This window comes from Hyalella azteca, unplaced genomic scaffold (genome assembly GCF_000764305.2).
Source record: "Hyalella azteca isolate HAZT.00-mixed unplaced genomic scaffold, Hazt_2.0.2 contig13874, whole genome shotgun sequence".
NCBI classification, from domain to species: domain Eukaryota; kingdom Metazoa; phylum Arthropoda; class Malacostraca; order Amphipoda; family Hyalellidae; genus Hyalella; species Hyalella azteca.
Genome location: NW_025943780.1, coordinates 93,610 through 112,024, shown reverse-complemented (window position 1 = coordinate 112,024; position 18,415 = coordinate 93,610). Strand labels below are relative to the sequence as shown.

The window sequence follows — 18,415 nt, the reverse complement described above, 5'->3', positions numbered from 1 at the left end:
ACAAGCTCTCCATCAGTGGCTTCGTACCCACGCTGCCCCACTCTCCATAAAAAATAAGAAAACGAAACTGACCTAACCTAACTGCATTGGCGTACGAGGCAAGCGAGCAGCCAAAGCCAGTCATTGGCTGCATGGTGTTGGTTATTATAGTAGCCAAATGTTTACTAGCGCTTCAGCTATTTACTTAGCTCGCACCGGAAGTCAAGATGAACATCACCAAAGAGGTGGAAGGTCTCAGTTATCGAAAGTTTCTCAAATCAAAAATCGTTCATCACCTACAAGAGGCAGAAAATCTCAAGCGTCCATCCCGCTGAAACTGGCTCAAGAGGAGCATCATCAGCATCTCAAAGAGACAAAGTGACAAGGAGGGACAGGTGAATAGCCAAAGAATGTAAGAAATCCTACCTAAATTATAGCTCAACCTCGCAACTGGAACTCATACTGTGAGCTTTGTAGTGGAGGCTCAGGAAAAATGTCCCTAGGAACGCGAAATTCCATGGGACATCTGACGAGCCCAGACGCACCTCAGAAGACCACTGAGGGGGCTGCATGAAGGTTGAGAGTCAGGGTAACGTGAGCAGGTGCATGAGGCCAGACGCAGAACTGCATGCTTGTGAGCGAGCTGTGGACTTACGGCGCCATGTATTGTCCGTTAGCAGTGCGGAACCGGTCTTTCTTACGGTGTTCCAGCATCGTCTGCTGCTTTTATCCCTGAATCGGAGTGTAGATATTGCACTAAGAGGCTGATAGTTGACTCCAAGGCTAGTTTAAGGATTAAATTTATGTCCCATGCACTGCTGTGCCTCCGTGGCATGAATATGATTTTAACATGTGCAGCATATATTGCCAAATTCAGAAAACGTGTGATATTCTCCTGGGCCTAGCCCAAGCAGGGCATATGCCGGAGGCAAGCTTTGCCGAACTTCACACTTAAGTTCACATTTCTTTCGGAGGGCAAACACGCTGGAGGGTAGAGTAGCCTAAGAACTTTAGTGTTAAATACCAGGACGCCTTATGTCTCCACAGCAACCGCTTAAATTAAGCATGTTCAAATTATGTAGGGTCAGAACTGTATCATGTCCAACCTAGAGGGGTTGGACAAAATAAGGGAAACACCTGACATATTGATATCGTAATTTTTGAACATGTTATAAACAATGAAACCGTGACATATTTTTATATTTTATTGTTTATTTTTGCTGCTTTTTTTACGTGCAGAGATATTTTTAGTAAATTTTTGTGCTTATTAACTTAGCTATAACCTATAAATGGCAAACCTCTCTGACTTTCAAAGAGGCCAAGTTTTATTGTTGGTGCCCGTATGGCAGAGCTAGTGTGACAGAAACTTCACGAATGCTTGAAGTTTCTAGAGGCACTGTTTCATAAGACTGCTTTCGAAAGAGAAGAAAAAACGTCCTCACCAAAGCAAAGGTCTGGCCGAAAGTCGAAATTATCTGTGAGAGACCGTCGGTACCTAAGTTGAATTGTGAGGGACAATCGAAATATCACGGCTGTTGAAATTACGGCAGACTGCAATGGACATCTACAGAACCCAGTTTCCATAAAGGCCGCGCGCCTAGAGCTGCACAGAGCTTGATTCTATGGAATAGTTGCAATTAGAAAACCTCGGGTTTCAAATACAAATGCTTCAAAGCGTTTAGAGTGGTGTAAAAATTTCCAGAATTGGTCCCTTGAACAGGGGAAAAATGTGTTTTTTTTTTCTGACAAATCATCGTTTACCTTATTTCCACCCTCTGCCCGAGTTTACGTTTGCAGACAACCAGAAGAGTCATTTAATCCCGAGTGACTCCTCGCAACCGTAAAACATGGCGGGGGATCTGTGATTATCTGGGGGGTTATTTCTTGGAAATCCGGCGCATCAGTGATTTTTATTCGTGGAAGAATCAACAGCCGTGAATATTTAGGAATAGTCACGGCTCGCTCATAAGTCCACAAGTCCGCGACTCGCTCATAAAAAAGTCCACAGCTAGCTCATAAGCAGGCAGTTCTGCGCCTGGCTTCATGCACCCGTTCAGTGTTCGTTTCCCTGACTCTTGTTTCCTATGCCAAGTTCATCGATGGTTCAAGCACAGTTTCCGGAGAGGTACGCCATCTTTCAAGATGATAATGCCCCGATCCATGCAGCTGGAATTACTAAAAAAATGGCGCGAGGAACATTCTAATAAAGTTGAGTATCTCATTTGGCCACCGCAATCACCAGACCTGCTGATTATTATCGAACATTTATGGTCGATTTCAGAGATGCAAGCCAAGTCAATTTCCGCCGCCATCGTCTTTAAACGAGCTGGAGGGAGTTTTAACTGAAGAAAGGGTTAAAATTCCTCTGGAAATAATTCACAATTTGGATGAATCAATATCTCGGAGAATTGAGGCTGTAATTGCCGAAAAAGGCGGACCTACACCATACTAAAATATATTTTGCGGATTTCTCGCGTGTTTTCCTTATTTTGTCTAACTCCTGTACGTCGGCCTGACCTACTTCTGTTGCCCCTATACTCACTTCAAAAACAACTTGAGCGTACCTGACTTTGCTTCATTGGCAGTGGAAATGTGGAAAGGCGGAGCAGGTAGAGCTGGTCACCGGGGCAGTGAGGTTGAGAGCCGGGGTTGAGTGAATAGGTTACAGGCCCAGCAGAAGATTTTAGGCTGGAGTAGGTGAGGCCAAATGCAGAAGACCAGCTTACGAGCCAGCATGCTCAAGTATTGGCTGTAGATTTACGGCTCTATTTGCTCTAAGCAGAGCGAAGGTAATATTTAATTTGGTAGCTTGACATTGAGGACCAAATATTACTTGTTTACTTTGCAGATCCACATGAGTGCGTTTACGAAGTTGACGGTTTCAAGTTGATTAACTTCCTTTTTTGTTCCTCATTCGATTATTATAACTTTTTATAGGACTTATTCATCGTGGAAGTTCGATATAATTTTCGTATGAGTAAAATTTGTATTTTCGTGCACGGTGTCACATCTGAATTGAACATGTGTGGAAATTCAAATTTTTTTATGAACTGCTTAGTAATCCTTCGAATTTAGTATCATATTTATTTAATTTCTGAACGTTTACTCGTGCTTTTTGATGAATGATAATAAGAAAAATTTGAAAGACAAGTATTGTTTATTTACTATCGGAAGGGTTTAATGTTGAAGATGAGTACTTGCATTTTTTTTCAAACTTGAATTGGTGGGGGGGAGGAAGAAGGATATAGTAGTCACCGTAGGGTACACATGAAACAATACGCTGACTAGCTGGCCAACTTGTCACCTAATCTCACATGGATATTGTGGAATGGTGCTGATGGCACCCACAACGACTGCTCAACAAAGCAATGAGCATGCGTTTACGAAGGATGCAAGTCCTCCTGTTCTCAACATTCAATTTGAAAAGATCCGAATAAGGTTTTTAGAGAACACTTAGAATGATAATAATTTTTACGTTATGAATTTTCATCGATTTAAAATAATACATAGTCAACAATTGATTATTTTAAAGCCCGGTTGCTTTGGCAAATTTCTAGAGAATTCTTTATTAATGCTAAAAGTATTTTCTTCAGACGATATACCCAGTGCTTGGAAAACGTGGACTGCGCTGCAGTCATCTGGAAATAAGGCGGGAGTTCGCCTGGCGGGAGTTCGTCGTAGTGATGAAGCGACCCGAGAACGTTTCTCGTTCAGCGTGAACGGATGAAGAAGAACTGAATTACGAGGCTACTAACAACGGGTGATCTGTATTAATGAGACTCGGTTAAAACTAATGCTTTCGATTTGAACACTGACTACTTCATGGAAACACTTAGAGAAGATATCGTCACGAAAAAATTTACACAAATAAAAAGCAAACCTTGTGTAACATATGATATAGAAATTGGTATGCGGAAGATACGGTTTCGACATTATTTCGAGTATTTCAGGGAATTATGCAAACGAATTCCTGATTTTTTTAACGATTGAGATTATTGTTCGCGAAGTATGAAGTGAGTGAGGGAGGAGAGGACACGGTGGGCTAGCAGCGAACGTCCGTTGCGCAGCTCCCTGCATGGAATAAATTGTCGTTGCCTGATGCTACTGCAACGACGAGAACTACAACAAAGGAACAGTGGATCATTTTACATTCAAGTTGCTTCTTAGTACGCTAACCAAACGTTTTATATATCCTCTTCTATGAACAATTCATAGCCTTCATGAGACTTGCTGTTGAACGTCTCCGTACTAAGATCATCGCTACTGTCTGCTGATATTTCAACCGATGTGCTCGAGCTGTGTTTCGCCTTTCCTACTTTGGTTAAGTTACCCGATTCGTTGGGATGGGGGTAAGGTTTAGATTTTATTGTCGATTTTTTCCGTGATCGACGTCTTGAATGCATCAATTGAGTCCGTTCGGGCCTTGGAATAGGATCGATTTCGTCTTTAATAGAGAGGGTTGATTCGGTACGCTTAGAGTCGCAGTTTTCGCCAAAATCCGTTTCCCAAACGTGGGTATCTGACTGTTCTATTTCATGAGATTCGCCTGCTAGACTGCTAAGGTTAGTAGAAGTCGATTCGTTCCTTACTTGCCTTTCGGATCGATGATCGATAGAAACTATGATATTTTCTAGTTCATATTGAAAATATGGTAAACGTGATTTCCTATTAGCACAAACCTTGCACTGATCCGACGATACGCTGTGAAATTTTTTGTCATACTCATCCCGAAAAGAAAAATTGTTGAATTTTTCCTCTTTCCTGGCAAAGTAACTATTGTTAAAACCCAAGTGCTCTGAATCATCTGATGATGCTTTGGAAATCATGTCTTGACGACCGCTGGCGACTCCGAGCGGGTGTGTTGACGTCAGAGATGAAGTGCGACTCAATGTAGAAGACTGAAACAATCTGTCTCGAAGAGGAGTGGGATCTTCTTTTGAAAGCTCAGAAAGTTCACATCCGCTTAATTTGATTCTAGGAGAAAATGGACTATTTCTTGTTTGAGGATAGGCATGTACCGGCAAAAAAATTTTTCTGTCACATGCTATGTTTTCAGTTAATGTTTGCAAAGGCTCCAGTTTACTAACATTATGTATACCTGTTTCAATGTGATTGCTAAAAATTGTTTTATTCATATCATTCCCATTAATATTCGCTCTTTGTGAAGTATTAAACGGCTCAGACATTTGGTGTGTTTTCATGTTTAACGTAGAAATATCATTATTCGGAATTTCGTACGTACATTGTATATAATTTTCTTCATTGGCATCGGTTATCTTGTTCTTATTACTCCCTGTCAGATCAAGTGCATTTGCTGTATTTGTGGGAGCTTTACAGTAGTTACAAACGAGTCCTGCTTGCACGCACGCAGACTTTTTCGTGTCGACCTCACCAAATTCTAGGTTGTTCACGTTGAGATACTCTCTGACGATCTCGGTTTTCATGGCGGCTCCTGGCTGCAGTGAACTTTTTTCTTCACGAAGCTTTATTTCTGCCTTGGCGGCCTCCATCTGCAAAAATAAAAAAAAAATTTACCAAACTGGCATCTATATGTTTTTCGTGAATCCAGGTTTCCCGAAATGTAACAATTCGCAGCTTTATGCATTGACTTTGAATAGAATCTTTGATAACGCTCAAAATATGTTTTGGTCAGTTCTCTCGCAAATATGATTCAAGTGAGATATTTCTCTTGTTAATGAGATTATTGTTTGACTAAACCTTCTATTTGATAAGAAACAAGTCGCCAACTGTTTGCTTTGGGGATTGATATTTAGCAGAATCTAAGTATTAAAATCACTTGGCTGCTTAAGTCGCAAATTTACCAGAAATTTAAAAGTAAAAAAAATAGCCAAAAAGTTCACCGTTTCTTATAAGCGAAAACGTTTCGGAGTCCAGCTCCATGGTCATTTCAAAACCTAGAACACACGTACAAACAATTAGTAGCCTAAAATTCATAGCAGAATCTCTTCGAGATTTTTTACTACCTGTGAATTAACCCAGCTCTGCGTGAGCGAGAAAAACTCCCTGCCTGCAGCGACGTCCAAGTTATTTTCCCTCACTGCTCTTGCGACTCGTCGACGAAGCCTTGGTATGAGCGGGTCCAGCAGGTCGTCCGTGGTCTGCACGCTGACGTGGGTGCACGACCACGGCGATAAACTCTCGCCAGCTTCACAAATAATGAATTGCCAGAATAAATATATTAATTTTTAATAAATGTTAATGGTGAAATCAAAGATGAATTGGGTTAGTTGTGATGTAAGCAAAAGTTTTAATTTCTATCGATTAAGATGCGACTCACTTAGATCGATTTGTGACCCGTAAGCTCTCTGCAGCATCACTTCCCGAGCCTTGATTGAGGACGAACCGCCGCTGACGCTTGCATCGCTCCAAAGACTGAAGACAAAGACTCAAATTATTGTCAACCTGCAACTTGCTCGTATTCTTACTCGTGGAGGGCTTCCGAAACAGCCGGACATGAAGTAGAATTATTTTTTTATAGTGATTGTGGTGTTAAAATCAATATAGTTAACCGTACTACCAGAGCCATGCTAAACAAAACAGTTTTATTTATTTATACTGGATGCTTAAAGTTAAGATGTGCTGGTGATGCTCGCAGACATCATTTAGGGAACCACTAAAAGAATTGTTGTCAAGTTTTAACGATCTTAAAAACGCCGGAACTTCAAAGTTTTAAGGATAAGGCAATCAAACTGCGAAACCTTCGTTTTTTTCATAGCTGTACCGATTGTTATCTAATCATGGACGCCAACATGAAGTATTTTATTCATATAATATGATTAGAGGATATTCATTGGGGACATAATTATGACACTCGAGGCATTTAACTGGAGAGGATGGTTAAAATAGAAGACGCAGATTTAGCATCGTCAAGATTACGAGTGCAACAGCTGTATGACGCTCAATTGGGGTTAAAGCATACAAGTCTTTCATATAGGGTGAAGAGTCAGTCGAGATAGGACGGTTTACGTTAACAGTTAGTTCAGCAATGCATTTCATGTTGTAATAAGTTTCAATTTTTGTTTAGTGAGACTTGTGCTCAACTGCAGTCTTCACTTGCATATTACCAACATAGTTCTCAGCTTCGCTGTTACCCTCCTCAGTCCTTTAAAAGTCTTTGCTTGAACTTTGGACATCACAAAGAAACACTGCGTAATAAACCAAAATGTCGACATTTGATGAGATTTGTATTATTTTTTCACTGTGAAATCAAATTCTCTGGTCAAAACTGAATTTTTTTATAAAGGAACATCGAAAATTCAGAAGAACAAGCTCAGTTTTTATTTAACTGATTTTAACGTTTATTGTGTGAATTTTGTTTTTGTTGGCAAAGCCTCCATTGATGAATTATTTTTCAATGACTTAAGTCGATGTGTTCAGCATAAAAATCGCGAAAAGGAGGCAAAAATTTCCTCTCAAGTTAAGGCAGATAAATTGGAGAAATGCGTTATTTATATTGTTTTCACTTTTTCCTTCAAAATTTAGTTTTTAGTTGGAGCTCGAGTCTCACTCACATCACGCACTTCCAATTTAAGAGGAACTGCATAGCTAATAAATGGGTTGAAAAGTTTGGAGGCAAATCTCTTAATTTGCAGTCAAGAAATTTGAACTGGACGCATGATAAGATGTACTTTATATTCAATACAATTCTACAAAGTCACGAGGGACTTTTATCATTCTCATTATATATTCATATTTCACCATATTCAATCCAGACCCGAATATTCGATCTGTCTTGAAAAAGAAGTCAAGAATAACATAAGTTCCTAAAAACAACCTCATCTAAAAGACAATACGCAAAGAAAATCAGAAAATGACTATCAATCACACAAAAGAGATCGGCCGCTGGCAGTACTAATGATGCGACCACGAACTTGGAACATCCGTCAAAGTCTTGCGGTCACCTGAGCTCTCGCTTGAGCGCCGCTTTCGTCGAAGGGACGAAGTCGGGATGCAGCCGCCCAGCGTTGGGACCTGAGGCCGGGACATGCAGCGCGCTCTTAAGGCGCGTCATGATTGGCTGCCGCAGAGAGTGTCCTGCGTTCAAGATTGCTGCTACTCCCATGAAACTTCTGCAAGACGGTATAACAAATTAACCTTGATTGAAAACAAATTTTAATTTAAAGGATTAAGATGCAATATGATAGAGTGGCGAAAGCACAAAATGTAATATGATTTTCCGAGCAAAATCACACAGCTGGACTTGGGAACTGTGAATTCAAAGTAATTAAAAAATCTTTTCGTCAGATGTTATAATTCAAATGACCGCCGAAGCTATCAAGCAGTTCATGCTGTGCAAAGATTCATACATAATTCGAATTATAATATTTTTCATGTTGTTCGAAGTTCATGAAAATAATTTCTAGTTTGTTCATTCATTTATCCGAGTCAATTTTCAAATGTCTGTTGCGCACATAAGGCTGCGAGATGTAATGTTCAGAACCCACTCATAAAATCGGAGGTATAACAGACGAGTTCTATTATCAGGTCGCTGATATCAGTGGATCACATCAAGAAGAATTTGAGATTATTACAAGACGGAACTTTGTTGTTCCTACAAACATTTTAACCAAAGTAACGTGTACTCACCCCGGGGGTCTCATCAGCACATTGCTGTCCATTTCCTCCATAGATTTTCCTGAACCAAAGTGGCAACGAACATTTGTAGTTGTTTTGAAGTGTGATCGATCGTTGCGCTGCGGCCTGCATTGTTGCAACAAATACACGAGAACAAAATAAAAATAGAGCTAGTTAGTGCATTTATAATAAGTTTGTATAATAACAGCAGCATTTTTTAGATCAAACATTCTGGTTCAGCTAGAAATAATAAATAAGAAACTTGCAAGGAATAAGAAACTCTTACCTAAATACTATGATGTAGATCTTAGGGAAGAAGAGTAGAACAAGAGTAACGAGTGCACTGAGCGACGTACAGACGCTCATGCAGATAATCTTGTGGTTGCTGCCGAAGTAGATCGAAACCCACGCTAGCTTTGAACAAATGAACAACAAATTTATACTATATCCATATGAATAATATTTGAGCGAGAAAAAGTTAAGTATTTTCCCACTATTACAGTGGAAACACAATTTTGCTTGCGCAAGTAAAGGCGTAACTTGAGCGACAAAGCGACTCAGGCTTTTGCGAAGACTCGTGACAGTTCAATTTACTCCACATTGTTGGATCGAATTGCGTTCTCTGCACAAACTTGTTCTCTACGCTCTAGTTTGGCTGGGTAATCTAATTTCACGAAGCGCAATTGTGGAATGTGTTGAGTTATGAGGTATTCTATGAGTGAAGTAAAATAGAACCGATTAAGTTGGCAAACGTGCAGAAAAAATATTATTATTTGATGATCTGTGGGACGGTAAGCACACTTAGATATCTAATAATAAGCTATAGGAATTCATATTTCAAGACTCTTTCAATGCAAATAAACTTCAGGCACAACTCTGTGTGCGTGCAGAATAGTAAAAAAACATATTCCAGATGAAATATATAATTAATAAGTGAGCATATTCATAGGAATTCATCGCTTTAGGAAATAAATTACCACTAAGAAAACTCTTATAACGTCATATCCCCCCGTTAAAAGTAGGAGTATTTTGTAATGTATTTTTATAAAATACAGATCTGTAAGATGAGAAGGCAATTAATTGAATAACTGCACAATTCTCTTGAATTTGGAATAGCAATAAAATACAAAATATAAAAATAAAAAATGGCGAAGGCACTCACCCATATCACACAGGTCGTGTACATGGAGAAACCAATGAACTTTGCTTCATTGAAATTCTCAGGCAAGTTTCGGGTCTTGACGGCGTATAGTGTGCACATCATCACAAGAATGAAGTCCCAGGCCAGAGGAGCCGTGATGCTTAGAGTGGATGTGTTGCACTCCAGCATCACCTTTCATACAAGAACAACTAATAACAACAGAAGGTACCATACTATAAAATTATAAGCGAAGTATAAGTATTGGTGAATACAACTTACTACCTTTACGATTGAATTCACTGAGCGCTGTGAGATAACATGAAATCGAACAAGCTAAGATGCAAACTCGATGTAAACGAAACATTTGTAGACAAACACGTAGACTTTTCTAACTAGCAAGTCATGCTAACACGGCAAATAAAATTGGTCTACCAATCGTCATTGCTTAAAAATACACACCAATCATAATGTAAAAGAAATTTCATGTCTAAATGGGGACTAAATCCACATGAACAAATGAAAAGAGCATGCTCTGCTTACACGATCGCGCACTTGTCGACGCACGGTCTCCGGAGGCTCCAAAATGAACATAGTGACAATGATGACGACTTCGACGGAGATTAAGATGAGTGTTATGACCACCTGCAAGACAAAACAATGACGCTTCCTCTGTGACGCAAGTATTGTTGACACAAGTGTGAAACTGGGCTGTCCAACATGGCTTTCAATTTTAAAAACCCTATGCGAGTGCTGCATCACCACATAATAAGTCAACCAGAGAATCTTTACAAAATCTTATTTCTTTTCGATACTGATTAAATTGAGTAAAGAATGAGCAAAAGTAAAAAAAACTCTTCACGTGTAACCTATGTGACGAAAAACTTTATCTGGACATGAACAAACGTGCATGTCCCGTAATCTATGTAAAAATATTAGTATCAATCCAATTAGTACTGATGGTAACGTAGCGTAAAGGTGCTTAATTATATACTGGGTTAGTATTAGCAACAAGTATTCGCTGTCAGCTTCCGCACTCCAAATGTCGTAATGATTTATTCTTAAGATGCAAGTAGCTGATGCTATTGCGTCTGAAGCAGTTCAGAGGTTGTTAACGTGCCGTCAATTTTCGGCTGTAGGGCTGCAGTAGCCATGGTGTGTATATCTGTGCCGCTCTGAATTCGGCTTGGGGCAAGTGTTAAGAAAAAACGTTAAGAGGTGTTCAGGATGATGTTCTTATTTCAGAAGTACGATCTACTGTGGAATGTACGTCACGACGAATATTCCAACAAAAACTAATTGAGAGAGTGTTATGGAACTTAAACGACACCTTCTTAGGTCTCTTGCCCACATTCTACGCTGATCTACAAAGTTTTTAACCTCCTCAGCAAGAGTGGTAACTGCCACCAACTGCTTCATTAAACGCCTCCGCAAACTCGTCAATACCGTTACGTTCCATATTCCACCATGTGTAACAGACCTCGCTTGACGGCTTCCACCGACGCACTTGGTCTTGCAGATGCGAAAATACTGTTTATAAAATACTTTTTTCTTCTATAAGCTTTTAGCCGACAAAACTGGGAATTTGTAAATTTGCAGCGCATGCTCCCAGCTAATACAAGCCCCGTGTTTAAGCGCCTTAACATACGAATTCAACATACCGTAATCTGTAAATAGTTGTAAATATCGGTTACCACAGCTCTATTCATGTCGTCTTCCTTACTAACGAGCTAAACATCACCGTTGCTGAGGTTAGGTATTTAAATACTAAGTTTCGTTCAAATCTGTTCAGTAGTTTGGAAGAAATTTCTTGATTACTGCGAATTTAAGCACGTATTGCTGTTAAATCACGAATGAAGGTGAAATGAAAAAAAAAAACTCGCGAACGAAGGCACAATCTAAAAAATTTTCACGAGCTAAACATTGCAGTTGGGTAGTTGGAATTGTAAATTAAAAATTTCGTTCGAATATGTTCAGCAGTTGGGAAGAAATTCCTTGGTCACTTTGAATTTCGGTCCGTATTGCCATGTAACAATGGCAAAAACAAATGAAGGTAAAATTAAAAAAAAATTTTCACGAGCTAAATATTACCGTTAGGTCATAATGAATACGTGTACCAAGTTTCATTGAGTTAAGTTCGTTAGTTTGAGAGATATTGATTGATGATTGAATTTGGAAATTGGCCGTGAGACCGGCCGCTAGTCCGGCCGTTAATTTGTTCGAGACGTAAACCCAGGAGAGGTCAAAAAAACAGACCTGGGTGAAAAAAGCCATCGCTGCGAGTCATGATGTGCTGCACGTGTTGTGCACAAATCATCAGACAAACGTTGGAACTTCTGACTTCGACTTCAGACTGCCGCCCCCCAACCGCCCCCCTATCGCCCTTTTCTTCCTTACCGCCCCCCAAAATCTTCCCATCGCCCCTAGGGGGCGATATCGCCCACTTTGGGAACCACTACTATAAGCTTTTAGCCGACAAAACTGGGATTGTGAAAACTTGCAGCGCATGCTCGCAGCTAATACGGGCCCCGTGTTTACGCGCCTTAATTAACATACGAATTCGTTCCGTAATCTGTAAATAGTTGTAAATATCGGTTACCACAGCTCTATTCATGTCGTCTTCCTTACTTATTTATTGTATAAGTGTCCTGTCTTGGATAGTGAATAAACCTTCATAAATGCCGTCGACTCTTAGAACCTGGGTTTTAAGCATTTGTTAATTCGATACGTATCCATTCGAAACACACCTTGCCTGGTTTCGGCACTCATTCACTAGGAGGCTATAATAACCTAACGAAAATTCAAGCCACCTTTCTTGCTTTATGAATAGCTTATCGATATATTTTACTTCTTGCCTTTAAATGTATGAATATACTATTCACTATTGCCGGTGACTTTAAAAACCTGGGTTGAATCGATCCTTGGCATCCACCATGATTCAGACAATCTAAATCACAATATAAGATTCAGAAAGAAGCTGCTTTGCATTACAACTCACGGAACTTGTGGTTGAATCCTAGAAACAACACGAAAAATAAATCACCTGAGCGAGGGCAGACATAAATCTCAGTTTTCTGATCATAATTTTCTTGTTGCCGGCAAGAATGCGAGCAATTCTGTTGGTTTTTGTCACTAGCGCCGCGTAGATCATGGAGAACGAGAGGCCGGGCAGGAGGCGAGCCACGATGCAAGACGTAGTCGAGGGCTTGGCCAGGAATGCGAGGGACGAGGAGTACGACATCATCATGCCCACGAAAATTATGTACGACAGCTCGCGCGTCGAAGCCTGGCAAAAACACGTATGTTCATTTCAGTAAAGCTAGCTTTTGATTCTAATAGGTTTCAGTTCGTTATCACAGGAAAGTGGCTACTGAATTGGTTCCAATTTCCTTTTGATTTAATAATAAAAACCGAAATTTCTCAATCCCTACATTGATCAGTGCATCATTGATTCGTGTAAACTCTCGATATAGCATCATAAATTAATTAATGAGTAATGAGTTTTTACGAATGTGTACAGAAACAGGAGTCAGTAATGAATGCTTGGCGCACAGTTATGAATAAAATTTGCGCACAATGGTACCTAATCTAAAAAATGTTTAGAACTCTTGGCACATACTAAGTTATTGACCAACCAGGTGGCTAAACATTAATTACAAAGCGACGAAATATTTGCTGGAATATTTGACAGCTGAAATGAAGAGACATGGGGTATATTGACAGATAATTCAAATAATAATTGGATAAAAAATGACAGTTGGTGTGTTTTCATGACAAAATAAACTCTGTAAGACCCATCATCAGCAGGAACTGCACGGCCGCAAGCTCAGCAGCAGTAACTGCACGGCCGACACTATAAACTCAGCGGCCTTTCCGTACCTTGACGACTGGAGTGTGGTTGTAGCAAATGAAGACAGCCATCGTGAAAACGGTAGCCAAGAATCCCAGTGCAGCCAAAACCAAGCCAGCAATGACCTGGTCGTCATCCCAAGATGGATGCTCAACTTCAATCTCGTCGCAGCCTACGGATCAACCAATATGCGCTCCGAATTGTGGTATAAAGGATCTATCTTAAAACATTTCATTTATTAATTTCACAAATTTATTTTCATGCACGTTTTATGATTGCACAGCTGTATGTTTTATACGCTTGCGTTAATTCCATATCAAAGCGCTTGCAATATTGCTGCGTCAAAACGTATTGGGCAGAGTGAGACATGAGTGAGAGAGGAGTCGTGGCTAGTGTTCAGTAGATTTCTGAATTTCATCTTGTTCAGCTGCTGATTGACAGACGCTTTTCATTCCAAGTGTGCTATCATAACGTGTGTGTTATCGTGGAGTGTGTAACATGAAAACTTTTCAGTTTTAGATACCCTTTAATTCTGAAGATGTTCAGCAAAACTAATTTCATAATTATCACATTCAAGTGCTTCCTAAAGTGAAGTTTCAAGTTATACCCATCACCGATAAATAAGGACTTAACAAAAGTGCATCTCAAGATTTTAGCCGTCATGGAAATATTAATTTTTGTGTATACGTTTGCATTAAACGTTATTTGAGCTGCTCGAGTTTGTATGTCTAATTTCTATTTTAGTTTTGGCCAGACAGAACCGAACGTTGTGCATTACTAACAATCGATTGGTGTTTCGAGGTTAGGTGTTGAAACGGCACTCGTCCGTCATCTCTATCTGGCGGCGGACCACTTGCAACACGATGCAAGGTCGCAAAGGCTATTCGTAATTTTGTAGTTTACTTTAGTTCTTTTTTACTAAAAATTATCACGTTATCGAATCGTTGCTAATTTGATTATTTTCAAAGAACAACAACAAATTGTAATAGATGATAAATTAAATTTCTTAAATTGCCACCAGTGCCAGCAATGTTACAATGGTCACTAGTATCATTTGGAATTTCGACGGTAGTAATGATTTATTTTCTTTTACAGCCGCTGTAGGCAGAATTTTTGGACCCATGCGAAACAGTTTGTTCGATGAAACTTTTTAGTGACGTAACATGCATGAAGGAAAAAATATTAGCAAAAATAGAGAATTATCTTATCGTGATGCACTTTGCCATGAATTGCATTTTCACAGACATCTCGGAATATTTCAGTTATTCAATTGTTGTAAAATAGAAAAATTGGCAATGTGGAAACATGTTGAAATGGGTAGTAATTACAAATCAAGTCACTTGACTTGAATCTTGTAGTTACACTTGTCTGGTGAATGTGAGAGAATGCTGAGGACTGGTTATTGTGACAGAATATTGGGGGCTGTTGAATGTTGAAGAATGTTGAGCGCTAGTGGATGCTGAAGAATATTTGGTACTGCCACACGTGGGAGAATATTGAGGGCTAATTAATTTCGGATAATGTTTGGTTCTGATTATTAAATGTGGGCGGAGGTTGAGCGCATGTAATCTTTGGCCAAAATTCGGTAGCAGTAAAGCGGAGCAATGCTGATCACTGGTGAAAGTTGGATAACTTAAGCCATTGACTGCTGGAAATGTTAACAAACAAATGATATTAATCGAGCACTGATTAATATCGGTGAAAGTTAGATACCACGGAATGAGATAGTGAAGCCTAAATTGAGATAGTGAAGGGAGACATAAAAGATTATTTGAACAAAGCAATATTATTTGGCATCGCTTGTTAGTGATACTTCAGTAAATTCTCCGACTGACTCCATATGCCATTCTATCCCCGATGTACATGCAGAGGGGTGCGCAGCCGTAGACCAGCAAATTAACGCTCAAATCAGCCCTGGAGCCAACATCAACCATCTAAAAGCTATAGATATTATCATCCTGGCACCTAAGCAGCTGTAATCAATTGACCTATCTCACCACACGGAAAGAAATGCTGGTCTTGGGCAATGCTGGCCTCTGGCATGCATCCCCATGCAGAGTAGCATTCAGGTCAAGTTTCACGGAAGCACTCCAAACTCTACCGCACGCCAGCCCGGCATTCCGATAAGAAATCCATGGTCGTGCTTGGGAGTTAAAACCTAAAGTTTAGGCTGCCGCTCGCTGCACGCTTTTTGTATAACTTATCTTACAAATGTAAATAGCTTCTGAGTGTTTTATTTTCATAATTATTTTATGAAATTTTCGTCTTCCAGCCAATGAAGCGAAAAAATTGTTGAATATCTACTAAGATTGCCATAAATATACTATTTTCGCAATCTTCGCAAGGAAAAAAAATAAGGACTATCGTTTCACTGATTAAACTGAGTTTTTCAATAATGAATTACAGTTTTTATGGATTTATTCGTTGATAGGCAACCGTATCCATGTTCATAGGGGCCAAGTTATTATTTTTATTTCCCTATACCTTCGCTGCACTTACCAATACTCAACGCGGATAAGACTGCAAAAAATAGTTTGAATCATTGTCGCCAAGGCTCATTTCAACATTCATAAATGTGGCCTCACCTCAATGCGGAGCCGCATGATAGGCACACGGCTCTGCATGACATTGATACGCTCCTACACTTCAATGGTAGTTTTCAGGTAAAGATTCTGTTTGGAAATGGCGGTTACTGAGTTCAGAGGTAAGAATTATCAATTATAAAACGAAAATGGCAATAATTATAAAACGAAGGTAACTTTCGAAAAACAAGTTTTTCTCCACAACACCAAACTTGCCAGCAATATTGTCATTTAACCCACTTACAATAATTGTGAATTCGTTAAATTTGCTTCACGAGAAGAATTTTTTATCTTTTACTATTGTTAATCCAGTTATAGCTCTGGGTAAAGACTGCCATCAACCTACCGGTTTTGTTAGCATTTGGCCAGTAGTATGGCTGGCACTCGGAGCACGTGGTTTCATTGAAGAGATACTCGAAGTCTTCGCATTCATGGCACATCCAACAGCATGTCTGGACCTGACCTCTAGTTTCTGGAAAAGACTACGACGAAGAATAAATCAGAATCTGTTGGCCGTTTTTGAGGAGAATCAAACATGCAAATTAATCTACAGAAATCCACAAACTATGTCAGCTTATGGTTGCCTTATCTAACATAACATAAAATTTACTCGTTCTAAGACAATAATGAGTAAACCTATCTTCCTAATTTTTGAACAGTAGAATTATTTCCAAATTGATTGATATTTTGTACAGTATAACATTACTTGCTGTGTGTTCTCAAAGGAAGTTTTTGAACATCAATTCCAAGCTATCAGTAGAAGCATCTAGAAATGAAATTCGTAATCTCAGGTCAAAACTCAAGACTACGGTGATATTCTTGTGTGGAAGAATAGTGGAATATTCCGAACTACAGAAATTTATAAAAATCGTAAAGCCTAACATTGCGCCTTCATCTGACCGGCACAATTTACTAATGAAAATAATCATTTATCCATGATTTCAACAATTAAGGATGTGGTCCTCAGCGATATAGGTAAAGCCTAACATTGCGCCTTCATCTGACCGGCACAATTTACTAATGAAAATAATCATTTATCCATAATTTCAACTATTAAGGATGTGGACCTACCCAAACAGCTGATTTCCTTCTCTATGATTTCTGCTCTTACTTGGGACCGAGCCGTGAATGAGACCTTGCAATGTATGAATTTTTACTTACAAATAATAATGCTAATACGCAGGAGTAAAATAAAATTTGAAGCCATTAAACATCAACGATGGCTGCGGAGTGAAAATATTTAATTTGCTGGTTATGCCGGGCTTGAATTTTTGTCCTTTTTAATCACTACGTGTTCTAATTTCTTTTCATTCGGCAAATTTTTATAAAATTTGAATTACATTATCGTTAGCGTATATTTTGGAGATTTTTGATGCTAAAAATATAGTGACTAGAGAACAAATCTAAATCGGGTGAGTATTACAAGTCAGTCTGTCGGCTTGCCTGACGGAAATCTGATGTCTTAAGACACCTATGAAGTGACTTTGAGAGAGGGCTTATCTTGATTTGCTTACTTCAGGTTGAGTTTCGATCTGCCAACATACCTCAGCGTAATGCTGCTCTGACAACACAGCGAGAGAAAAATTCTCATGTTGAGTTGGACTTCAAAGTGGAAACTCACATGTAAGCTGCTACAACCCGAGTCTTATATCAGTTATATATCTTATATGACAGTTGTGACGAGAAAAATAAGCTCACTTTGGCTTTACCCGCGGCACAAGGACTGGAACACACAGATGTGGGTGGCAGGCCATTGAGGCTGTTGAACTTGACGGTTCCTTGCTGCATTTCCAGAGTGCCGTTATCCCAAGTACCGATCCTTAGGTATCCGTACGATCCGTTAGTTAAACGTTGAAAGTTCATTATTTCGTACCTAGAAACGAAGAAAGCTTTGCTCAATTCATTGTTTCTTAAAACTTTTTACAATGAACTAAGACAAGGCAATACGAGATCAATCCAATTTTTATACATTATTTAGCACATTAAATCTAATAAAGATACACAAAACTGATTAAAAAACCAGCACACGAGAAATTTATTTTGATGAAATTTCTGATGACTTGAAATATGATTGTTTTCGTTCGATAAGTTGTTAAAATTTAGGGACGCATGGAAATAGAGGATGACTTACCTGCCAGGGGGGTCCCCACTTGAATCAAACGACACCGTCTCGTTAAGGAAGTCGAACGTTACGTTCATCAAGTGATTCTGTAATTGTAGTAAAACTAAAATTAGTGTAAAAGGTAGCTAAACTTGATCACGTTTTAGTTA

General features: G+C 39.3%; 1 protein-coding gene across 1 annotated transcript in view; it reads right to left on the bottom strand.

The window, feature by feature from the left end:
- Window positions 1-4,016: 4,016 nt before the first annotated feature.
- LOC108682189 (metabotropic glutamate receptor 1) overlaps window positions 4,017-18,415 on the bottom strand; it is a 37,571-nt gene continuing 23,172 nt past the window's right edge. Inside the window, exons 9-22 of the mRNA XM_047883861.1 lie at window positions 18,276-18,352; window positions 17,843-18,017; window positions 16,851-16,853; window positions 16,491-16,626; window positions 13,592-13,734; window positions 12,756-12,998; window positions 10,256-10,357; window positions 9,737-9,907; window positions 8,861-8,988; window positions 8,587-8,700; window positions 7,902-8,069; window positions 6,278-6,372; window positions 5,964-6,145; window positions 4,017-5,489 (exon numbers count right to left, since the gene is read on the bottom strand). Coding sequence (XP_047739817.1) covers window positions 4,164-5,489; window positions 5,964-6,145; window positions 6,278-6,372; window positions 7,902-8,069; window positions 8,587-8,700; window positions 8,861-8,988; window positions 9,737-9,907; window positions 10,256-10,357; window positions 12,756-12,998; window positions 13,592-13,734; window positions 16,491-16,626; window positions 16,851-16,853; window positions 17,843-18,017; window positions 18,276-18,352 — 3,063 coding nt within the window. The 3' untranslated portion in view covers window positions 4,017-4,163. The remainder of the gene's footprint in view (window positions 5,490-5,963; window positions 6,146-6,277; window positions 6,373-7,901; window positions 8,070-8,586; window positions 8,701-8,860; window positions 8,989-9,736; window positions 9,908-10,255; window positions 10,358-12,755; window positions 12,999-13,591; window positions 13,735-16,490; window positions 16,627-16,850; window positions 16,854-17,842; window positions 18,018-18,275; window positions 18,353-18,415) is intronic.